Source organism: Lampris incognitus, chromosome 16 (assembly GCF_029633865.1).
Source record: "Lampris incognitus isolate fLamInc1 chromosome 16, fLamInc1.hap2, whole genome shotgun sequence".
In the NCBI taxonomy this organism is placed as follows: domain Eukaryota; kingdom Metazoa; phylum Chordata; class Actinopteri; order Lampriformes; family Lampridae; genus Lampris; species Lampris incognitus.
Window position 1 is genome coordinate 18,985,210 of NC_079226.1, and position 24,483 is coordinate 19,009,692.

The window sequence follows — 24,483 nt, forward strand, 5'->3', positions numbered from 1 at the left end:
TCCTATGTTGTGTCCACGGCCTCTTCGACGTTGGTCCAAAAAAGAGACTTGTTGGTTAGAACAAGAATCAACATCAGTATCACTTGGGGCAGTATCACTCACTGAGGAGTACACAGACTGGAAAGGCCCATTCTGTGGACGTCTGCGTATTGTGGTACATTGCCTTGTTTGAGTGTGAGATCTTTTCTTTTTTTTATGCCATTCATATACTCTGCCCTCTTTATAGTCATGTATATCACGTTCATATTTCTTACGTTTGTAGTCACTTAGTTGGTTTTTGAAAGTGTCCATTGAAGCCCTCAGTTTTTCTTTCCACTCAACATAGTCATCGGTTTTGGGCATTTCCTGGATTTTCTTTTCAATTGTTTTAATTTCTTCCAACTTTTTCTCCCTTTCAGATTTGGTTTTCTCAGTTATCAAGACTTCCAAGTCAAGAGAGCACTTAGTAAGAATATTTTCCCATTTTCTGGTGAATTCTGGGTCATCTATGCCAAAAGATGGCGATTTATTAATCTGCAAGCCTCGTGGTATTCATTGTTGGCGCCTGTACTCAGATAAGGTCACTGTATGTCATAATAGGCGGGTTTCTTCTTTCTTCAGATCTTCCAGGTCAGAGAGCAGCGAGAAAGAAACTTGAGGATTTGAGTTTTGTACTATTTCATCAAAAGAGGGTTGTGGCAGTAATATGTCTTGGTTTATTCATAAGTAAACCGCTGCTAAAGGACAATAAAAGTATGCTGTGGGATCAGACGAGTATGACCCGCTAGCTGAACAACAGGTTGGCACCTACAATCATGATGAAGAGAAATTCTTTTCATCGTGACTGTAGGTGCCAAATCTGATTCATATCGTAAGTCAGCAGGACATTTCAACAATTATTGAAAAGTTACTACATAGGCTAAATTCTTACCCTTCCTTCTCTGTTGGAAAACCCCAAAAACAGTCCGTGAGTGAGTGATGGACTTTCCCCATTGGTCGGACGGCCGAGTTCCAGCCACCGGCGACCAATGACGTCACTGAAGTTACACGATTGGTCGGCCGACCAACAACGTCACTGCTAAACACAGAAATGGGAGTTTCCTTATTGGCAGTGGAACAGCGCAGCGGTTCGCACGCTAACGAACGTAATATAATGTTGCTCGTGGATACTGCTGACACGCCTCGTTGCAAATAACAGCGCTAGCCAAACACAGCGAGCATCACTGACGTCTTCAGAGCTGGTGGTAACTGAAGCGCACTCATAAGGGATGTCCCGCCCAAACGTTCCAGTGATCATGACAGCACTTATTGTAGCCAGGTAATTATATCATATTATGGTGGACACGTATTGAGGATAGAATTCACCCCAGGAACTAAGGGTTAAGTCAGGGTTGGCCTGACAGGTTAACGCAGGGTTAAGTTATGGTTGTTCAGCCAGTTTTCTGGTTATTCTTGCCGCCTCCGCTCAGTCGAGCTGTGGTTTTGTTGTCTCTCTGTTTTACCGTGGATTAAAGAAAGTCGCCTACACGGCTAAAGTGTGAACCTACTGTCTTCTCCATTCCTTCGGCTCTACAATATAAAAAAACAAAATGGCGCAACTTAACTATAAATAATCAGGGTTTGAAAACGGCTGTCCAGTACAAACGCTGTTCGCGGAACCGATGTCAAAACAGACACTTTTTAAATGTAGTCGCGCATAAACAGACGCTTTCTAAATGTTGCCGTGGTCCAGCCATATACAAGGCGTTTTGTTTCCTGTACGTTCGGCCATTTCTCCGCGGCTTGTCTCTTCCCGCTCTAACTTTAGTCACTGACCAGTGACGTGGTGACGTCACTCAGCGCTGATCATCAGACACCCTCCCACACACACACACACACACAGCTTAGAGACCGTTATTTATTTTGACAGGCTGTTATGTTATGATGACTATCGCACATTCACACACATTACGTTTTTGGTCAAGCTTCACATAGGCTTTAAGCCTCGACAAAATGACCTGGCGACGCCGATGACTTCTGCTACTTCACTAAGGCTCTTGTTCACATTTCACAAGAAAATAGGTCGAAGGTTGCCCAGTTCAGGCTGCATTCACTTGACTTCTTCCAAAGCTCGGTGCTTGTGTAAAGGGCCCAATAAAAAGCCATGGAAGTGTTTAAAGTAATACTGTAGCAGCACTGAGTGGCGGGGCTCCCTGTGGACTAATTTTTAACTCCATTAAGTGACTTCAACCGAGCTAGCCTGTCTACATCAGCACAGTGCTATGATGTCATGGGGATGATGCAAACTGGCACACTGTGGGAGGCAACGCTTTCAGTGGGTGCTCAGTGTCTGTGGGAGATGGCAACATGGAGAGGTTCACCTTCACTCAGCTGCCATCGCTCAAGCCTGTCTCACCGTATGAGTCTAAATATCCTTCTGAGTCTGCATGGTGAGAATCTAACCCGCTTCCTAAAATCAGTGTGGAGTTTGAAGGGGAGGGGGCCAAGAAAAGCAGGCTTGCATAAGCAAACCAACCTGGAAGTGTGTCTGGGAGAATGAAATAGTGCTGTTGATCCTTGGTTTGTTCGGTAAACCCCAATGCACAAAACTATCAGCGAGGTATTTTCTTTTGTAGAGATCTGTGTTGCCTCGCTTCCTCTTGTGGAATTGTGGGAGAGACAGGCTCTGATGGTGTTCTGTTTGCAGGGTTTGCACAGCTTCTCTGATCATAGACTTCACATCTTTGACAAGGCACCCGTAAGAGCGCTCGTATTATACACAGATGAGTTGAAACTCTACCCGCAGTCCTACGGTGGTCCTCTCCACCAGAGTTACCCGTAGATCTGTTTGGAAACAAGATTATATAACCCACGGGGAAATGCTGCATTTTGCAATGGAACAGGATACGTTTTGAAGAAGTTGATGATTCCAGCTGCAAGAATTCCGGTCGCTATTCTTGGAGGCCAAATTGTGCATACTGTGACGTACACGGAAGTATTACAAGACCTTTTCATCTAACCCCAGAATAATTTCTATTTGACAAAATTACTCATATGGTAATATTCATCTGATTTTCCAAAAATAGCCATGAGTTATGTGACTATGTGACATGCATGATGCTGGGAATAGGTGAGGCTCCTACCAAGTCATATCACTTCCTCATGCATCTGCGACAACAGGGGAAAAAAGTCTCTCCTAAAACAACAAATCAATATTTCTGAACATGAACAACTTTTTTCTCTGGGCAGTTAACCAAAGACTCAAGACATTAATCTCCAATTTCATCAAGAGATAAAACCTGAGATTTCTTACAAAATATTTGGGCTTTCACAACCAAATGAGTCCTTATTCAGTGCTGTCATACCTGGGCCTAAGCTTTTATAAAATCACCTTATGTTAATGTCAGTGGCTCCATAAATTCTCTTTATCGCTGTCAATTAAGCAGCATTAAGGGCTTTTGGCTGCGAACAATCCAGGGCTGTATAGCACCTTTGTCCTTCGTTCAGGGAACATTTTCCGTAAGTCATTACCAACTTGTGTGGTCGTCAGGAGCTCTCAGATGATGACACCTCTCATTGGCTGACTTCTCGTAATGGGTCTTGTGCTTTTACAAACCACAAACACCCTGTCTCGTGCCTCTTTCAAAACCCTTCAACATTCCTGCATACAGTTTTCCTCGGAGAGTTGAGTGGCATGGCTTGTCAGCTCATTAGTCAAAGGTGTGCATTCAGCAGGAGAGCCAGTCCCAGCACAGCGGCACACCAGGACTTTGTCCATTACTCTCGTCACTCACCAAAACGAGAAGGCTCCAGGCTTGTGCAACTGGCATGCAAGGAGCACCATGGATGAGTTGGTGTCTGTCCATAAACACTGAGTGAAGACAAGCGTTCGGAGCGTAGCAGCGTCGATCCAACATAATCAGACTGTGACATCATTTGCCGGAATCAAGCAGGGCCACGATTAATCACGTTCTTCCACGCATACATCCACTGAATACCGAGCGACACACCACCAAAATAACGCTTAACCCCCCCCCCCCATCCATTTCCTCAGCTTTTACCTTGATAGTAACCTAATCCTGAGACGGTCCACTTCAATAGTGTGTGCGCAGCCTAAATTTTAGGCATCACACATACTTGACTTGTGTTACCGGCGCTAAGCGAGTTGTTCGAGAGAGTCGACATGTGGATTAGTCAGATAGGGTTTTTAACGTGTATGTTTACAGTGAGCTGAGCAGAGGTTTATAGAATCATTTCATAGGACATATTCATCACACCGTGCCAGCTCCAAAGCCACTGGAAATATCCATATTTCCTCCTTTAGCCTTTGGAGACCAAGCATGGATTACGATCAATGATTTACCATGGCCAAAAGTTGAATTTCATTTCAGGCTTCTGGCATGTTCCAGAGAGTAAACAGCTGAACAAAGCGAGGTCTGGCAATAAACTGTCTTCAGTTCCCCTCATAAATGATGGATGACTTTTGACTCCCAAACAACTTTGGAAGAGCCCTTCTGTCAGAAAAAAAAGGGGGATAGTGACTTAGTTATGCATCTTTCTCTCAGCATGACACTCACCACCTAGAATTTTACCCTGCAAAGAGCTCTTTTTCTTAAATATCTAGTGTGCAGAACTCTATGTATCTTGCTGGTTACGGGTTTGGGGACAGCTTAAATCATGTTCGTCTGCATGAAAAAAAAAAGTCATGTAGTCTTCATTTTATTTTGCCCGTTGCTTGCAAATTAATTTTACAGCAGCACCGGCTGAGTTTTGTTCCCAAGCGACGACTTACTGAAGTGTCCAATAAGGAGACCAGCGCCTCCGGTTGTTTCATGACATGATATGCCAGTTGCGTGAGGACTGCTGCGCCTGAGGATGGCCTACTGGCCGAGACAAACTTGCAAAAACACACGTGTCTCTTAAACACGTCTGCAGACGCCATAAGAAATAGCATAGCCGCAGGTGACACACCGCAATGGCTCATGTCCAGCATGGTGGTGTTTGGGAAATGATAAGGTTCACTGGCACGCTCGTGGTCAAAAATCCAGGTCTTCGGGGAAATGGTAGGCTGTTAAACTGCCATAACGTTAGCATGCAGGATTATGCATCGGCCATAAAGTAAAACCCATAATCTACCTGCGTGCAAATTAATGTTCCAGTCGGACATACTTTGCACTGTCTGTCTGTCATGTCCAGATAACTGATGAATCTTTAAAGGCAGAAGGGCCCGGAGGCTCACACACTCAGAGAGAATCGATTAAGGTGACAGGTTGTCAATCAAACTCAAAAAGTGTCCCCCCCCCCCCACATGCAAGGTTCAGACTCTTGTGTTTTATGATTATAAACCGTTATAAAGTCAGTCACACTTTTCATACTTGCTCTTACTTTAGTGTCATGACACGCAATGCATAAACTCTTCTCAATATAACAAGCCACGCCGTAGTAATTGATAGATTTAGGATAAAATATGGCAGGGGTACCGCCACATTTGTCTCTAACCGGCATTCACATAGATCACACGTCACCTGTTAATTTGGGTTAAACCGTTTCATCACAGCAGATCGGGGGGGTGCATGTTAAATTTGGTCTCTGCACATTCCCCAACCTGGCTCCTTAATGTTATGTGGAACGAAATTTCCATCTCTGACCCATATATGTCAAATGTTCGGCTAATAAGCAAATTTATGACCATCCAGGCAAGACACAGACATTACTTGGCACAAAAAAAAACAAATTATGATGCGAGGCTCTTGTGTGCATTGGACGCTGATCCAAACGAGAAATCCGGAGCAGTAAAATTCTGAAGAAATAAATTCACTTTAGCGGTTCCAATGAAAAGGGGTGTGTGTGTGTATAGATGTGTGTGTTTGTTTATGTGTATGTGTTTGTGTGTGTTTGTTTATGTGTATGTGTTTGTGTGTGTGTGTGTGTGTGTGTGTGTGTGTGTGTTAGTGTGTGTGTGAGTGAGAGAGAGAGAATGAGGGAGTAAGTGAGGGTGTGCGAGAAAGAGGGAGTAAGTGGGTGTGTGGAGGGAGGCAGAGAGAGAGAAAGGGAGTAAGTGGGTGTGTGGAGAGAGGCAGAGGGGAACAGCAGAGTAAACTTTTACTATCTATGGGTTGTTTCCGCTGTAGTGTTTGGCTGCCTTTAGTGAGTATTCATCAGAATTTGGCGTGTCTCTCTGCTACCAGCTTTCATAGTCTGTGCTCTATCAAGCGCTTGTCAACTCCACAACCTCCACCACCCCACCCAACGCTGTGAGGTCACAGGCACACACACACACACACACACACACACACACACACACACACACACACACACACACACACACACACACACACACAGACATGTCCAGTCACACCTTCCTGCGTCACCTGAACCCCTCCAAAAATTTACCCTGAAATCCAAGAGTCTTGTCTTGACTACACACCCCGTCAGAGATCTCAACCTCCAGGTAATTTTCCAACAGTTTGACCCCTGAAACGTCATTACTACACTTCCGGTATGCCTCATTAAGGTGAGTACCAAGTGCTGTAAATCTTAGCACAAATGCCAGGGGTCATGGAGACCTCACATTCCCTCCGTCTGTACACACTCGCTGAAGAACAGGTGTCCAGATGTTGTGTCTCCTCTCCATCAGAGGCCCGTATATCTAACCTATTTGTCAGCAGCGTTAAGTCATCATGTAGGGTGACGGTTTTTGTTTTTTCTCTTTCTCACCAGAATCCGTCCTTCCCGGCCACACAGTCTCTCCCTTATTCCGAGAATCAGCTGATATTTACTGAACAGGAAAAGATCAGTTGCTTTTATGGATCGCCAAACACAATGTCTCTATCGGCACATGCAGCTGTTGCCATTGCACAGCAAAACTCTCGACGGGACAGATAGACCCGTTAATGTGATGTGAGAGCGGGGGAGAAACAGAAGCAGAGAAAGAGGGAGAAGGAAGGGCTCGAGGAGAAGAATGGATCCCGGTTATCTGTCAGCGTTACCTGTCACCTGCTGGCTGATGTCCTGGACAGGTAGAGCATCGACGCAGGCGAAGGCTCGCTCGTTATGGACATCGGGCTGAGTTGAAACGCCATAGTTCCAGTGTTCACAATGTAAATCAACATCATCGCCACATATTCACATAGTGGAAACAGACACGTGTGATATTAATATTAGCTTTGTAAGCATCATATCAGATTTTGCTAGATGGGTCACCATCCTTCTGTCAGTATGAGTTCAAGTCTGACTCGAGGCTCAATGGGGCCCCTGGCGTTTAACGTCAAAATATCACACACACAAAAGAGAGAGAGAGAGAGAGAGAGAGAGAGAGAGAGAGAGAGAGAGAGAGAGAGAGAGAGAGAGAGAGAGAGAGTATAGCTGTGCACAGTATATCACAGCAATTAAACATGAGACGTATAAATAGTAAGCCTGTCCTTTATGAAACATGACTTATTTTAGATACATGACTTGTTTGAGTGAATATTCACCGGGATCCACTCGCGGTGGATTTTCACATCGCAAGAAATAAGGACAGGTCATTATTCCGGGCGATATTGAACAATATATATATATATATATATATATATATATATATATATATATATATATATATATATATATATGTGGGTTAGTTAGCGTGTACCGATGCCCTGAGCGGGACGAGGAATATTTAACAGATAACTAAACGTTTACAGGAAACGACTGCTTGGCTCATACTGAAGAAATATTTCTCCGCTGATGGAAATTTAACTCCGGAATGCGTCTACCCCCACCCTCCCCTCCTCTCCCCGCGTGCGTCTCGGATGTTACTCTGCCCGCTCGTGAGGTAGGACGCGAAGTTCGTCCCTCTTCTCCCTGCGGTGCTCTGGTTGGATGAGACAAGAACTCAGGAATGTCCTGAAACCGTTTAAATAGCGCTCATGTCTCCAGTCTCGTTAGAATTAGTCCAAGCATCGGAATAAGAGCGGACAAAAGACTCTTCTCTTTTTATTTCCCCCCAAGGAGAATCGCCGCCGTTTCAAAGCTATCACAACGAACGTGCTGGCCCACCTGAAGAACTTACCAGAGGAGGAAACGGATCAACTTTACAGCACGTGCAGGGACTTTCTCCTAGGTTGTTTTCCCAATTCGTATTTTTATCAATAGGTTGGTACTTCTTTTTCTTTTTTTACCCGTTTTTATTGTAGAGATGTAATTGATTGGTATAACCTGTCACATGATTCCAAGTGCGTATTATGTCTGCTATATATATATATATATATATATATATATATATATATATATATATATATAAATATGTGTCAAATATATATATATATATATATATATATAACTTTTTAAAACACATTCATGGCTTGTTTTAACACATTTTTACTGTTATTTCCCTCATAAGAATTAGCTGGAAAGTGAAGATGATGCTGTGTGGCATCTCCCTGCTGCTGATGCTCTGGACGTGTCAAGGGGCAAGAGTCGCAGGTGAGCATATGGGGGGAATATGTTCTGTTGCCATCTCAAAACAACATTTCAATACGTTATAGTTATTACCATCTCAAAACAAAAGTTTGATATGTTCTTAGGCTATTATATAGTTATCACCGTCCCCAAATAGCATTTAAATGCATGTTTTTAGTGTGGTTCAGAATCATTACCATCCCAAGGTTTCTTTTGTTCATTGTATATGTATATATTCATCGTTGTTTTTTTCCCCACCTCTGGGTTATTTTGTTGTTATTACCACCCTAAAACTACTTTTAAATGGTTTTTTGGGGGTTGGGGGGTCACTTTATCATTATTACCATCTGAAACTAACTTTTAATTATGTTTTCATGGTCTCCTTTCATAGTTATTACTATCTCAATACAACAATTTGATATGTTTTTAAAGGTCGTTTCATGGCTAGGAGAAAACAGTAAATTAACACCATTGTCTTCCATCCACAGAGAGTGGTGAGGACAACAGCGTATATGACTTATTTGAGCTTGCACACGTAAACAAGAGACGCCATGGAGTGACTTTGGTTAAAGGAGCAGATCCATACAGTCCTGCCTATAGGATCCTCAATGCAGACCTGATCCCCTCAGTTCCCGACATCTCCTTCAGGGACCTCATTGACTCCATTCAGGCTGAAAGAGGATTCCTTCTCCTGGTCAACTTTAAGCAGTCCAAGAAAACCAGAGGCAGCCTTTTGACTATCGAGAAGAAGGACGGATCCGGACCAATTTTTGAAATCATCTCTAATGGCAAAGCCAACACTCTGGATGTGGTCTTCACCACCAAGAACCAGCAACAGATTGTGTCCATAGAAGATGTTGATTTGGCCACCGGACACTGGAAGAACATCACCCTGTTTGTTCAGGATGACCGTGCACAGCTCTTCGTGGGCTGTGATGAGATCAATGATTCAGAGATGGATGTGCCAATCTACAAAGTGCTGACCCAGGAGGTCACAGATGTTGCCCGTCTCAGGATTGGAAAGGGAGCCGTGAAGGACAGATTCATGGTAAGTGCTGAGTTGTTTTGGCTTAAAACGGAAAATAACTTAATGTAGAATTGCATAATAATGACCTTTTTTTCCAATGTATTTTTTATTGAGAGCATTTAAGTCCCTGCTTATGCCAACTGATTGTATTATTTAATGAAACATCTTCTGTGAGTAAATCTACAATTGAAGGCTTTGAATAGTCCCTGAATGGATTGCATTTTCCTGCAGGGAGTACTTCAGAATGTGCGCTTTGTCTTTCGGACCACCCTGGATACCATACTGAGGAATAAGGGATGCCAAAGTGGAGGTGAGTTTAACAAAGCCAATATTCACCAAATCCTTGTGGATTTGTCTTGTAAAATATTTGAAAGGCTACAGTACAAAATACCATAGCAGTCTGTAATCTGTACATCAGCTCCTATGGCAATGACTGGAGATTCACTTGTCTCCCCTTTCCCTGCAGCCACATTGACTGATGTTATGACCCTGGACAACCCAGTCAATGGCTCCAGACCTGCCATTAGGACCGATTACACCGGCCACAAAGCCAAAGGTGAGGCCCCTCCTTCTTAAGAGAAACAGTGAACAGCTTTCTTCTGCTGGTCGGTCCTGAATTTATAAGAGTAACTGACTGGACGATTCTCTCTCTCTCGCTCTCTCTCTATTCAGATCTGCAGTCTGTCTGCGGCTTCTCATGTGACGATATCGCCGGCATGTTCAAAGAGCTCAAGGGACTCGGCGTGGTTGTTAAACAGCTGTCGAATGAGCTCCGTAGAGTGGTAAGCACCAGGGGCCAGCTGGGTCTGCTCTCTGTCTTCCTTCATTCTTTTTCTCTTCTCTACTTCCAGTTAATGCATTCCCAGTGCGCAGCCACTTGTCGCTGTAATGGTAAATCCCTGGCCAAGACCCTAATGAGACCCATGTGAATTCACAAATATGTTTGGCTGTCGATTGCCTTTGCACTGCTTCACTAGAGTCAAGCAATGTCTTAATCATAGATTCGGCCTGTGATTCATTCCTATTGGAACCTTGGCAGCCTCAGTGTTTTCCATCCATGTCTGAACACCCCCCCTCCCCTCCCCTTTTCCATTTCTTTCTCCTTCCCAGTCTGAGGACAGCACACTGCTAATGAACCAAATGAAGATCCACAGTGGAGTCTGTTTACATAATGGCATTGTACACAAGGACAAAGATGAGTGGACCGTGGATGGTTGCACCGAGTGCACCTGCCAGGTAAATATCATCACAGCTGCTGGAATGCCACCTTTAACCCGGCCAAGAACCAGCGGTGTAAATACATAGCTATAGTTCCTCTATCCCCGCTGTAATGACGTGATGATAGGCTCTAGTGTTTATGTCAGCACTTTCCATCATAATCACATAAAAAGATCTGTCTGAAAGCTATCAGCTAAGCTTTGAAAATATCAACAAAGCAGCATGGGGAAATATTGCCCTATTGCCATAAAAAACATGTAGTCTGAAGCCTAGTAATTAGGCTTGGCAACGTCTCAGCAGTGTTGTACTTTTTTCAAAGGTTTTATTTATTTTCTTAAGCCTGCTAGCCAGTCATTATCCTTGTACTTATTCAACCGTTCCTCTGTATAGAACTCTGCTACCGTGTGTCGTGAAATCTCCTGCCCTCTGATCCCCTGTGCTAATGCCACCATGCCTGATGGAGAATGCTGCCCTCGCTGTGGAACTCGTAAGCACAACTCCATTTTAGAGATTCTTTGGTGACCGTAACCATTTTTAATGAATTTGCCAGATTTTCTTTGCAAGCATCACTTCTGACATTGGGTGTCCCCCCCCTCCATAGCGAGCGACTATGCTGAGGATGGTTGGTCACCCTGGTCTGAATGGACCCATTGCTCGGTGACTTGTGGTCGGGGCATCCAGCAGCGTGGACGCTCCTGCGACCGCATCAACAGCAACTGTGAGGGCACTTCTGTGCAGACTCGTGACTGCTTCCCCCAAGAATGTGACAAACGCTGTAAGTTGACCCTCTTCGATATTTCCAATGTAATTGAATATATATTCTTACATTGATGGCATATTGAATCATGTGTTTGCACTTTTCACAGTCAAACAGGATGGTGATTGGAGCCACTGGTCTCCCTGGTCCTCGTGCTCTGTGACCTGTGGTGAGGGTGTCATCACTCGTATCCGTCTCTGTAACTCCCCAACACCACAGATGGGTGGTAGGGATTGTCAGGGACAAGGACGTCAAACTGAAATCTGCCAGAAGTCACCTTGTCCTAGTAAGTTGAGCAGCAGTGCATAAGAATGTATGGTGTGTAAATTTAAGAAAACGTGATTGCTTGCCTTTGTTGAGATGCTTTATTTTAAAAGTGATTTATTTTATTCCATAGTCGACGGTGGTTGGGGACCCTGGTCTCTATGGACCACCTGCACTGCTACCTGTGGTGGAGGAATCCAGACCCGCAAACGTCTTTGCACTGACCCTGCACCAAAATATGGAGGAAAGGACTGTGTTGGTGATGCCACTATGACTCACATATGCAACAAGCAGGAATGCCCAGTTGGTAAGCACCCGAGAATAAGTAGTTACTAAGAAAGTGTAGTTCACAACTGCTTAGCCACTGGAGTTATTAATCTGATTCTCCTTGCAGATGGCTGTCTTTCCAGCCCCTGCTTTTCTGGCACTAAGTGCACCAGTTTCCCTGATGGCTCCTTCAAGTGTGGCAAGTGTCCAGTTGGCTACAAAGGAGATGGTATTACCTGCAATGACATCGATGAGTGCAAAGAGGTCCCTGATGCCTGTCACACAGTTAATGGAGTTCACCGCTGTGAAAACACTGTGCCAGGTTACAACTGTCTGCCCTGCCCCGCACGTTACTCTGGTCCTCAGCCCTTCGGAAGAGGGGTGGAACAGGCCACTGCCAAGAAACAGGTGGGAATTAGAACTGACTTGCTGTCTAAGAGTATTGGCTCTTACAATAGTTATCACTAGGCTAGCTGCTAATGTTCCCTAACCTTCCATACTGTCTTTTAGGTTTGCATACCCCGTAACCCCTGTGCAGATGGCAGCCATAACTGCAATAAGAATGCTAAATGCATCTACCTGGGCATCTTCTCCGAATCCATGTTCCGCTGTGAGTGCAAGCCAGGATATGCCGGAAATGGACACATCTGTGGAGAGGACACTGATTTGGACGGATGGCCCAATAATAACCTGCATTGTGTGGCGAACGCCACCTACCACTGCAAGAAGGTGGCCAGACCCCACATTGACAAAAATCCAAAAGAACATTATCACACATTTCTGCTCTGTGATTATGGTTGTTTCCTCTCTAACCAATCCTTTGTTTCCTTATAGGACAACTGTCCCAACCTGCCCAACTCTGGCCAGGAAGATCATGACAAAGATGGACTGGGAGACGAATGTGACCATGATGATGACAACGATGGGATCCCTGATGACAGGGTGAGTCATCGCAACAGTTTTGTACCTCAGGAGCTTGTTCTCCTCAGAGACCAGAAATAGCATTTAAAAGCAGACCTCTTTCCTTTTGGCGATAAGAATGTTATCCTCCATGAGTCCATTTCTCCACAGAGAGAGAGAAAAGAGGAAAGCTAGAAGCATTTAAAAAGTTTGACACAGTTTGAAGCCAGAGCTCAGAACAGTGTGGGTTGTTGCTTGCAATTCATAATGTGTATTGGGAAATTCAGGAAGAAAAAATGCAGTGGTAAGCTAATAGTCCTCTCAGAGTGGAACACCAGATTTAAGGGCAACGATGATATCCAAGTTTCAAACCCAGCTTTTTTTGTCCCTTAAGTACTCTTCCTTCTTGTAGTAATATTTTAGATTATGACTTGTTTTAGTTATTGGATTTTGTTAATGGTATGTTTTTATGGATTTAGGACAACTGCCCCAGAGTTTATAACCCAGCCCAGTATGATGCGGACAGAGATGATGTTGGTGACCGCTGTGATAACTGTATATACGAGGCCAACACTGATCAAACTGACACAGACAACAATGGGGAGGGTGACGCCTGTGCTATTGACATTGACGGTGATGGTGAGTGACTTCTTCAGAGTCCACTTTCAGTATCTGAAATGGCCACGTGTTTCCAATAGATCTTCACAAAGTTATCTGGGCTAATTCAATCATGTTTTCAATCAACAGGTGTCCTGAACGAGAATGATAACTGCCCTTACGTTTATAATGTGGACCAGAGAGATACTGATAGAGATGGGGTGGGAGACCATTGTGACAACTGCCCTCTGGAGCACAACCCTGATCAGGTAAAGCCAGATTTCAACTTTCACTTTCCCATTAGAAGTCCCCTTAAAATGGGTTTTTGCTAGATCTCTCATGTAACTATGCAGAAGCTCCCTCTGGACACAGCATAAAGGCCACAGATTGCACCTGTGCTCTGCCTTAATGAAAGAAAGATTGTGAAAGATTTGAGGAGAAAAAAATAGTCCAATTCACCGCCCCCCCCCCCCCCCCCCGTCTCTGTTCATCCACCTTTTGAACAGACATGCACATAATCTTGCCAAAGTGCAAGGACACTGGATTCTTGTCTCAAGGGACATTGTTAGCATACCTGAGGACAAGGGGCTACATTTAGAAACGTCAAGAATAGCAACCCTCATATTGAGGCTGGTGAAATACATTGAAGGGTTTTTCAGTGAGAGGGTGCTTTCTATAATGTAGAAGTCTGTCTTTGAATTCTAGCAATAAAGGAATTCCCTCTTCCCACAGATTGACTCCGATTCTGACCTTGTGGGAGACAAATGTGACAGCAACCAGGACATTGATGAGGATGGTCACCAGAACAACTTGGACAACTGCCCCTATATCCCAAATGCCAACCAGGCTGATCATGACAAAGATGGCAAGGGTGATGCCTGCGACCACGATGATGACAATGACGGCATTCCTGATGACAAAGACAACTGTAGACTGGCCTTCAACCCTGACCAGCTGGATTCTGACGGTGAGTCATAAGTCAGCTATAGTTCTGTAAAACATTGGTGCCATGCATTGGTCAAGTGTAAAAGACACCTCAGTGCACTGGACTTCCTCCTACTCAAATGTCAGTTTTGTTTTACAGAGACTAGTTTCTTCAATGTATCAGTAGTTTTGATTCTCATGTCTAAATTTCTATATTTTCCTCTCAGGTGATGGTCGTGGTGATGTGTGCAAAGACGACTTTGACCAGGACAACGTGCTGGACATTTATGATGTGTGCCCAGAGAACTTTGACATCAGTGAAACAGATTTCCGCAGGTTCCAGATGGTTCCCTTGGATCCCAAGGGCACCTCTCAAATAGATCCCAACTGGGTTGTCCGCCATCAAGGAAAGGAGTTGGTGCAGACCGTTAATTGTGACCCTGGCATTGCTGTTGGTATGTAACACATTTGGCCAACTCTTCTAACAGCAAAATCAATAAACATGGTCACAGTTACCACACTATAGCTTGACAGATACCAGCCAGCAGCTTGCCAACTCTGAGCCATCTTCTGTTTGTTTTTCAGGTTATGATGAGTTCAACGCAGTTGATTTCAGTGGAACATTCTTCATCAACACGGACAGAGACGACGACTATGCTGGGTTTGTGTTTGGCTACCAGTCCAGCTCCCGGTTCTACACAGTGATGTGGAAGCAGATCACACAGACCTACTGGTCTCATGTCCCAACCAGAGCTCAAGGCTACTCTGGCCTGTCCATCAAAGTGGTCAACTCCACCACTGGGCCTGGAGAGCACCTGAGAAACGCCCTCTGGCACACTGGAGACACTGCAGGACAGGTGAGCATAGATTCTTTATTTAGCTGGTTGCTAATGGTTATAGAGATGAAATATGATTGGTACAACTTTGAACACTTGGCTCATTTCGACCTATTTAATTATTCTTCTCCAGGTGCGTACTCTGTGGCACGACCCTAAGAACATTGGCTGGAAGGACTTCACTGCCTACAGATGGCATCTGGTCCACAGACCCAAGACTGGGCTCATTAGGTGAGTTCAAAGCCAATGTAACACTTAAGATCACCCTTCAATCAGCTTCATAAATCCAAAGCATGGTAACTGTCTTAAGTGCTGATGAACAAATGTGGTTACTATTCCATGTTTAGAGTGGTGATGTACGAAGGCAAGAGAATCATGGCCGATTCTGGAAACATCTATGACAAGACGTATGCTGGTGGACGGCTAGGCCTGTATGTCTTCTCTCAGGAGATGGTTTACTTCTCTGATCTCAAATACGAATGCAGAGGTAAGATCCTGACATAGCCCACTAGTGATACTTTTGAAGTGCAAGAAAAATTGTATTGATGTTGAATCTTAATTAAAACATGTTTTCTCTCCTCCCTTCCTTTCAGACACATAATTGGGTGCCAGAAGGGCTTTCTCCAGAAGAATGTATCCGTCTGTGTCAATATGAATACAAATGTAAGAACTGGGACAATTTTTTTTTCCTTTTTCCTTTGAGATGTGGACATTGGTGGAATGGAGAGCAAGTGAGTTGATGTGAGGTAAACTGACCTCAGGACTTGAGTCAATTGACTGTTCTATGATAATTCTGCACCTCTGCAACACAGACAGAGTTGTGAGCATAGCATTGCTCTGAAGAAATTGATCCTCTCCCTCTTGCTCTGATGTGTATTGGAAGAGGACCACACAGTTTGCTATGCACCTCCGAACTGTAGTTGGTTTGTGGGTTTTCTACTCCAGACAATGATCCAAAGGGAAGAGATTCTTTTATTTTGATCTACTAGCATTAATTCCAATCTGCTGTGGACATGAAAAGACTTGTTTCAATATGAAGAAAGCAATAGGAGAAGGTGGTAAGGGCGGGCCAGCAATGCCCTTTGAAGGAACTGTTGAGGGACCATGGACAGTAAGGACTGACTGTTACAATCAGAGTGTGTGTGTGTGTGTGTGTATGTGTGTGTGTGTGTGTGTGTGTGTGTATGTGTGTGTGTGTGTGTGTGTGTGTGTGTGTGTGTGTGTGTGTGTGTGTGTGTGTGTGTGTGTGTGTGTGTGTGTGTGTGTGTGTGTGTGTGTGTGTGTTTGTGTTGCCAAAAAAGTACATAGTAATGAAGACAACCAAGCCAAGTGGCTTTTCTTGTTTGACCCCCCCCGCCCCCGCAACCCTTCGTCCCACAAACTTTGCAAACCTGTTTGTGCCAGGTCCTTGGTTTATTCAAGGCTAAGGGACTAGTCTGCTCAGGATAAAGAAAGAGAAAAAAACAAGGAAAGCACAAAGTCCAGGACAGCACAGGGCCCCAAAGCAGGCACATACTGCTTCGGAACAGTAACTGTTAGCATAATATATAAATATTATAACTCTGATCTGTATTGGAAGTTTCAAGGGACGTAAACAGTGAGGGCCAGTCTGCTTCTTGCCATAAGTGGACCATTTACTACTACATGGCTGTACATATGTTCTTATTTATTTGGGCATCAGAGATTATTTACAATGAGGCTTTCACTTTCACTAATTTCTTCATCTGACTCTCCTTAAAAATATTGGAAACCCATCCCAAGTAACTGGAATCTTAAATACCTAATGAAGTCCTCTTGTGGCAAGGTAAAGTCGTTCGCGTGACCAAAATTCCTCACAAAAAAAATTACAAGGAAAATTGATTTTTTTCCCCCCTCAGTAGCCTTCTTTTTCTGCACAGTGTGCATGTCTCGTGTGGCTGAGCATGTGTGAAAGTTTCTGACAAGGGAAAAATCAAAGGAAACCCTTTATGTACAAATATTACCTCATTATTATTTGTATTAGCATCGAGGCCGGCGAAACACAAGAGTATCTTTTCCTAGCAGCAGAGAGTAAATTGGTTGGCTTCTTTTTTTTTTCTTTTTTTTTTTTTTGAGCAAGATTTAAGTACAATCATTTATATGCTGTATATAAGATATTTGTGTAGCCAAAAAAAGGGCCTGAGAGGAACGTAACGGATGAGAGAACATGTTGTTGCTAATGTATGTCCTGTGCATTTTTTGATAAATTATTATATTTGTTTTATGTTAAGAGGTTATTTCATTTGTGTAGATATATGCTATTTAAATAATTTATCAAGAAACGTAGCCTCATGCAGAATCGTTTCTGTCTGTATAAACTGTTTGCACACTGACATGAGGGTGCCTTTGTTGTTTTTGGTTTTCGTATTTCTGTAATTTTTTTTTATTATTAGGGAGGCTTTTCTATAAACATTTGTACCATAGTTTTTATCCACAAAGTGCTGTTTATACTCCTACCAGTTATTTTATAATGTCAACTGAACAATAAAAAAAAGAAATTTCAAGGAAAAACGTCTGCGTCTTTAGTGAGTCGGCACACAGTAAAGGGTCAGCTGAAGAACCTGAAACATAAGCACATCTCTCAGCGATCCTCGGCTTTGCGATCACACAGCCCACTCCCTAGAATAGCAGAGGGAGCCGAACCACGCTGTGTCAACCAACTGGAATCCATTAGCTGAGTCTCGCCAAGCCGTGGAGAGGGGAGTGTACTTGGGAGTCAACAGCAGAAAAACTCCACATGAAGTATAGCCTCCTTTAAAAAAACACATCCGTTTCAGATGTGATTGCACATCACACAGGCATCTCCTTGCACCTTCAGAAGACGGCGCTCCATGTGAGGCTTAGACACGGGGACGTCAGGTGAGCGGTGCAGACACGAGGACTCTCGCACTCTGCGATGATGAATTCACTCACTTCAAAAACCCAAAGTGATGCTTTTGTCAATCACAGCTGGATACGACTTATTGTTGCCAGTGCCACGTGCATGTGCATCAAATCCGTATGCTTCGTGTTAAACAACTGTGGTATGTGAAACAGCCTTTGAACAGTCGTGCCATCATGAGGCGTTGCAATAAACATGGTTTTTGGCTGTTTGACCTCGCTGCAACTGTTAAAAAGACCCTACGCTAGTATATAGTCTGCAAACAAAACTAAGACTGCTGATTTGGATCTTTTACAAGACCAGGCGGCACTACAGTATATGGTCCTGTCGGCAAACCCAGACAGCCCCAGTTAGCCGCGGGTCTCTTTACATCTAAACTGACCTCATTCTCATGGAATGGGGGTTAGTAGACCATATACCAGACCCACTGTGTTTCCATTACCTCAAATGAGAAACAGTATATCTCTTCTGGTGGAAACGACAATACATTGCGCTAATTAAATGCATGGTTTCTATAATACAGACAAAAGCATTGTATATTTACTCATTTATTATTTATCTTTAAATCAGAGCAGCATAGCCTCAGCAATCATATTGATTATTATTGTTGCACTGTTTTCCATATTGTCAGACTGATTCTGCCTGTGCAACAGGCAGGCCAAGAAAGTACTCTTGGTAGCGAAAATTGTGCACGATTGCTGCTGTCGGTCTGCCCTTGGTTGCCGTGTAGAATCATGGACTGAGTTCAGGTTTGACCTTGGAGACTCACCTGGCCGACGTGTTTTCAGCCCAGAGGAATGTAGGATAATTCCTGCAGCTTAGAGTTGGGGGCGCGGGGTCAAAATGCGTGGGTGAGGTGAAGAGTGAGACCCGCGGGCCTGTAGGTGTCCAGTGCCAAGAGAGAGCAAAGGCGGGACCTCTGGCCTGAGGTCAGCCAGGTGCAGATGAGCCGCTCACATTTTGCAAGCAGGAGCAAAAAGGAAACATGTCAACAGCTCCCCAAAACTCCAAAACAACCCAAAGAGACATCAGTTCTCCATGCTGGCAGCCCTTTGTCGCTGGAATCCTGGCTTTGGAAATAATGAAACATTAAGATCCAAAAAGGTCATACAGGTTCCAGTTTCAGGGCGTTAAACTAATCTTGTCCCACTCTGAAGCTGATCACCTATGGGGTCAGGAATTCATGGAATGCCTTACATATTGGGAGTGGGAGTTGAATTGGGCGCGACTATCACTCCTGTGGAGCACACCGTCGGCCCTCTATCCTGTCTGCCAAACGTGTCTGATGTCCATCCACTGATTGCCAACAGAGACCTTATGTATGTCATGACAGAAGACATTCATTCATTCATTATTTAGCCTAAATCGATCTCATCCCGCATGCCCACTGCTTCCGACTGAGTGCTCATGTGCATAATGGAGTGTTCTGTGGTCGCCATAGTCAGTAAATAAATTTAATGAGAGCACAGTTCTGTCCTCCTCTACACCACTAAGATTAAAACAAAGGGCAAGCACGGCTGTTCTCCCTATATATCTATTAAGCTTTTGTAAAGTCGGTTAGTTATGCCTACATTTAAATACACACATTTTCTGAGCTACAGCTGTCACTCAAACCATCTTTTCAACCTGCATGTTCTTTTGCTCTGGATTAACTGGGTTAGGACCGCAAATTGTAAAAAGTGTATTAGTTACTGAAAGATGTCATTATTCAAAAGCTGTTTAGTGAAGAGCTCGGTCTTTGTCGAGCGTTTGTGACGGTCGCAGAACCAGAGCTTACTTCTTATTCTTCATGGGACCAGTTCTCCAGGCTGCTGACACTGGTGGTGTATGCATCTGTAAGCAATTCAGACAGCAGATCCTCGGGGAGTGGTGGGGCGAAGTTTAGGAGACGGTCTGTGTCTCTGTCAGGGTCCCTAGGCGCGATGTCCTCAGCCCCCTGACCCTGCCTCCAGCTCTGCTCCAGCTCACACTCTTCCAACAGGCCGAGTAACTGCTCCTCTTCCAGTTTTGGCGACTCGCTCTGTATTGAGACACAAGTATATTGTATGCATTAATCCAGGTATACACAGATATATGCACGCACAGGGTGCCCATCCATTTCAATTCGACTTAGCACAACTCAACCTGCAATTCATCTGCACAGTTTAAAAAGCAGCTTAGGAAAAAACAGAACAAAAAAACAAAACAAAAAGATTGTGATCAATGAGAGAGGAAAAGAAAAAAATTGGAAAGAAATAAACCCATTATGTTATAGAAACACACACACACACACACAGACACACACACACAGACACACACACACACACACACACACACACACACACACACACACACACACACACACACACACACACACACACACACACACACCTCTAACAATCAAACATAATCGAGACCAGGTTTCTTCGATTGCTGAAGGCAGGCAGCTGATGGATCTGCTCAAAGGGTAGCAATCTCTGTTCAGCTTAAGACTGACTTCATGATCAAGGTCGAGGGAAGTTTTCCACTACTGCATACATCTACAAGAGTGGCGGCGTTTCGCGATAGTATATCGCACTGCTATGAAACTCCCTTGTGCAGAGTTGGATGGTGTCCTGCAAAAACAGATAAAAAAAATCTCAGCGTTTCTTAAAACACTTCCAGTTGGACGTGGCCATTGTTTTCTTTGGATTTTTTTTTTTTTTTTTTTTTTTTACTGATAAGTCAGATTCTTCTGGGGGAGACCTCTGGGACTACACGTGAGTTCAAGGAAAAAAGCCAACAAAACCTTGTGAAACTAGGTTATAATGAGGACAAGCTCAGCATTTCAAATGTCAATATTCACTCCTGTGAGGGACATCTCAGCCTGAAGTATGGAGCTTCGTGAATAACAAGGTCCTCTCTCGAATCTGTTTCAATAGTAAACCTACTTTCTTCTTAGACATTAGGTGAAGGATGACTCATTCTGCCTTGAATGAGTGTTTAACAACGGGTGCTATTTTTTGGCGAGAGAACGTTACTTGGGCACTTGAAACTAAAGAGCCCATTTAATTCAATAACATCAAGTCCTTCCCTCGGCGGACCATCACACCAGAGACTCGTCCTGGAGAAGTAAGACCTTACACCTTTGAGCTTACTAGTAGTCAGTGTCGTCATTCTCCCAACATGTGCAGACATCCCTCTCCCCCTAGATCTGCCTCTGAACTGAATCTGCTTGCCCTGAGTGACCTCTGCTGGATTTTAGCCGTCTCGGGACCTCCGCCCAGAGACGGACAGAAGAGGATGTCCGCGCAGTTGTTTGCACCCTGTCTCCACATGTCGCTGAATGAATTGAGACAAATTCACATTCCTGCATCTCAGCTATGCCACCTCCTTGCCAATAATAATGCTCTTTATCTGCACCTCTGCCTCAACACGACCTTCCTCTTCCCAGAAACCACTTGCTGATGGACATCTCCCCTGAAAGTAACATGTCCATGTTCAAAGTCTTCCAGAGTAATGATGCCCTTCAGGTCATGATTGGGCGGTGTTAGTTACTTATGACACCCCCCCCACTTCCATTTTCCAGACACTGTATATCATCTCCCAACTGACAGGAGACCACAGGCCCCAATGGACACATTCCAACCTCAATACCCCCCACTTAAACACTCTATGCTGTTGTCCTTTGACATGGCAAGACAAAGATACACCACTACTTGCATGTGGACTTGACCCCCAACTCTCAATGACCATGAGAGGGGAAATAAGCTTGTGTGTGAAAGCTTGTGTATATTTACATGTGCATGCGTGCAACTTGCATACATGTGACGTGTGCATACATTGCACACAAACCAACCTGAACACGCATCACACACATTTAGCCCCCTCAACTGTCCGTCCTCTGCGATTTGCAAAGTACAGTCTAGGCTTTGCTGATGAAAAAAGAGAAAGTGTGAGGGGCATGACTACTCTAACATGAAAGCGCAGAGCCGTTACTGCAACCTGAGAGCCATGCCATTAAAATCTGCTGTTCAATTACCGGCGTGAGGGTTCTTTGAGTGTTTCATGAATGGGCAATAAAACGTGTCCCAGTTGTGTGTGTGTGTGTGTGTATTAATGGTCAGAAATGTTTCTTAATCAATACCAGGCGTCTTGGACATGGAAACTATACGGGAACAAGCCTTTCCGATGGAGAGAGAGGGAAAAAAGTGGGGGGGGGGGCGTTGAGAGAAGGGGAAAAAGCACTGGTTTTACAACCATGACAAAGTGCTGTGACACTTCAAAAAATGGCTGACCTCAGCTGCCCCACAGCCAGGCCAGCCAGGAGTGTCTGTGGGTGACTTATGTACCCTCCTGTCTGTCTGCCTCTGGCCTGCCTGTCTACTCTTTATAGAATCTGTTAAACAACGCTGTTTCAGTCGTTTCAGGCATTTTCAGTCCAGGGCTACACTCCGGGCCAGGCTTCAGCAGCCCAGATACCACATTCTTTCCAGCAAACAGCACAGGAAAGTGCTGGGTTTATAGGAAAGACATCCAAAGGAAACAAATTGATAATAAAATGTCTTGTTTGATTGAGGCGATCTAGGACAGGGCAGTGCCCGGCTCCCACAGAGTCACCCCTGATTCAACAGCAAGGAAGTCCTACGCCGATCAACACTGGCAATGTGCTATTGTGAAGACTGGGTGAACTTGGCTTTTTTTCTTTCTTTTTTTTTTTGGCATATAGAGGATATTGTGAGACTAGTCATGTGATATTATGACACCGGGGTTAGTTTTTCTTGTCCTTATCTCAGTATAGCTTTTCACTCCCATTCAAAGGACATGAGAGTTGCTGTGCACGGAGCTGGTTTTGGCAGACCTCTTCCCAGATAAGATAAGACATACTTTATTAAGCCCCATGACGGGAATTCATCCTCTGCATTTAACCCATCCCAACACACACCGTAGCTAGGAGCAGTGGTCAGCTGCCATGCAGCGCCCGGGGACCAACTCCAGTTCTTCTTGCCAAGCCTCGGTCAGGGGCACAGACAGGAGGATTAACCTCTGCATGTCTTTTTGATGGTGGGAGGAAACCGGAGCGCCCGGAGGAATCCCACACAGACATGGGAGAACATGCAAACTCCTAACAGAAAGGACCTGGGGCAGCCTGGAGTTCAAACCCAGGACCTTCTTGCTGTGAGGCAACAGTGGACTGACTCCACTGGACCACCATGCTGCACGGATACACAGGGACATGTGAAACGCACTGCAGGGGTGGGAAATCTATACATCCTACTTATGTTATGGACCTTGACTGACAGCTTTCAGCCAAGGCTTTACCCACTTGCATGTTCCCAGTGGTATTGAACGCTGACATTTATTGATTGATTTAACAAAATTAACCTGGCTCCATAGCTAAATACGAGCGAGGAAAAATCATCAAAGCTGATTCTGGTGCTTTGGGGTTTTGGTTGTTCCTGGGAGAGTAGGCCATTGAGTTACAGTTGAGTTATGGTTGAGTTAATAGCCCTGTACTGCCATATATTGTCCATCTGGCGGTTATGAACAGTCCTGACTAGACAACGCTCAGTGCTCCCTGTGCTCCAGCTATGGCACCTGCCAACCAGACACAGCTGGCTGAGTCCAGACGGCCCCATTTTTAAGGGTCTTTATTGTATAGTGCATCTCAGTCTGGTCTGTTGGCACACAGTCACATATAGAGAGAAAAAAATAAAAACAAGGGTAAACATATGTGTATACTGACGATTCAGTCAATAAACCAGATAGTCAGCGTCCGGGTAGCGTAGCGGTATATTCTGTTGCCTATCAACATGGGGATCGCTGGTTCAAATCCCCGTGTTACCTCCGGCTTGGTCGGGCGTCCCTACAGGCACAATTGGCCGTGTCTGCGGATGGGAAGGCGGATGTGGGTATGTGTTCTGGTCGCTGCACTAGCACCTTCTCTGGTCGATCGGGGTGCCTGTTCGGGGGGGGGACTGGGGGGAATGGCAGGATCCTCCCACGTGCTGCGTTCCCCTGACAAAACTCCTCCCTGTCAGGTGAAAAGAAGTGGCTGGCGACTCCACATGTATCAGAGGCGGCATGTGGTAGTCTGCAGCTCTCCCTGGGTCGGCAGAGGGGGTGGAACAGTGACCGGGACGGCTTGGGAGAGTGGGGTAATTGGCTGGGTCCAATTGGGGGGAGGGGACCCATCCCAATAAATAGACAAATAAACCAGATAGTTTAATTTAACACAGCAAGCATGTTCCTTTTTCTTCTTATGAATTATTTCAAAATGGCGGTGAGCTCAATATGTCATTTGCCCTGAAGACAGGAGAGTCGTGTTCCTCTCCCAACAAAACAACAGCAGGATCATTCTTTGGTCGACCCCAGACACAAGGTACGAGATGAAGGTTCTCAGTCAATGTCATGTGTCTGTTTTCTGACAGGAGATGAC

The 24,483-nt window shown here is 44.6% G+C and overlaps 2 protein-coding genes across 2 annotated transcripts in view; one reads left to right on the top strand and one right to left on the bottom strand.

The window, feature by feature from the left end:
• The first annotated feature begins 7,901 nt into the window (after positions 1-7,901).
• LOC130125903 (thrombospondin-1-like) lies at positions 7,902-17,716 on the top strand. Its single transcript, XM_056295245.1, has 22 exons — positions 7,902-8,091; positions 8,339-8,421; positions 8,886-9,445; positions 9,656-9,734; positions 9,891-9,980; positions 10,097-10,206; positions 10,535-10,660; positions 11,033-11,129; positions 11,244-11,417; positions 11,509-11,685; positions 11,797-11,970; positions 12,058-12,338; positions 12,441-12,659; positions 12,765-12,872; positions 13,310-13,469; positions 13,578-13,696; positions 14,160-14,394; positions 14,579-14,806; positions 14,937-15,208; positions 15,321-15,418; positions 15,535-15,674; positions 15,781-17,716. Exons 2-22 carry the CDS (start codon positions 8,358-8,360, stop codon positions 15,786-15,788), a joined length of 3,519 nt encoding a protein of 1,172 aa, XP_056151220.1. The 5' UTR covers positions 7,902-8,091; positions 8,339-8,357; the 3' UTR covers positions 15,789-17,716.
• Positions 17,717-18,645: 929 nt separating this feature from the next.
• fsip1 (fibrous sheath interacting protein 1) overlaps positions 18,646-24,483 on the bottom strand; it is a 33,246-nt gene continuing 27,408 nt past the window's right edge. The window contains exon 9 of the mRNA XM_056295364.1: positions 18,646-20,106. Coding sequence (XP_056151339.1) covers positions 19,867-20,106 — 240 coding nt within the window. The 3' untranslated portion in view covers positions 18,646-19,866. The remainder of the gene's footprint in view (positions 20,107-24,483) is intronic.

Excerpts from the sequence above, each read along its gene's own strand:
- LOC130125903 (XM_056295245.1), top strand. The coding sequence starts at position 8,358 with ATGATGCTGTGTGGCATCTCCCTGCTGCTGATGCTCTGGACGTGTCAA. Across the intron at positions 10,207-10,534 it reads CGAATGAGCTCCGTAGAGTG|TCTGAGGACAGCACACTGCT; the intron begins GTAAGCACCAGG and ends TCTCCTTCCCAG. Across the intron at positions 12,873-13,309 it reads ATGGGATCCCTGATGACAGG|GACAACTGCCCCAGAGTTTA; the intron begins GTGAGTCATCGC and ends TTATGGATTTAG.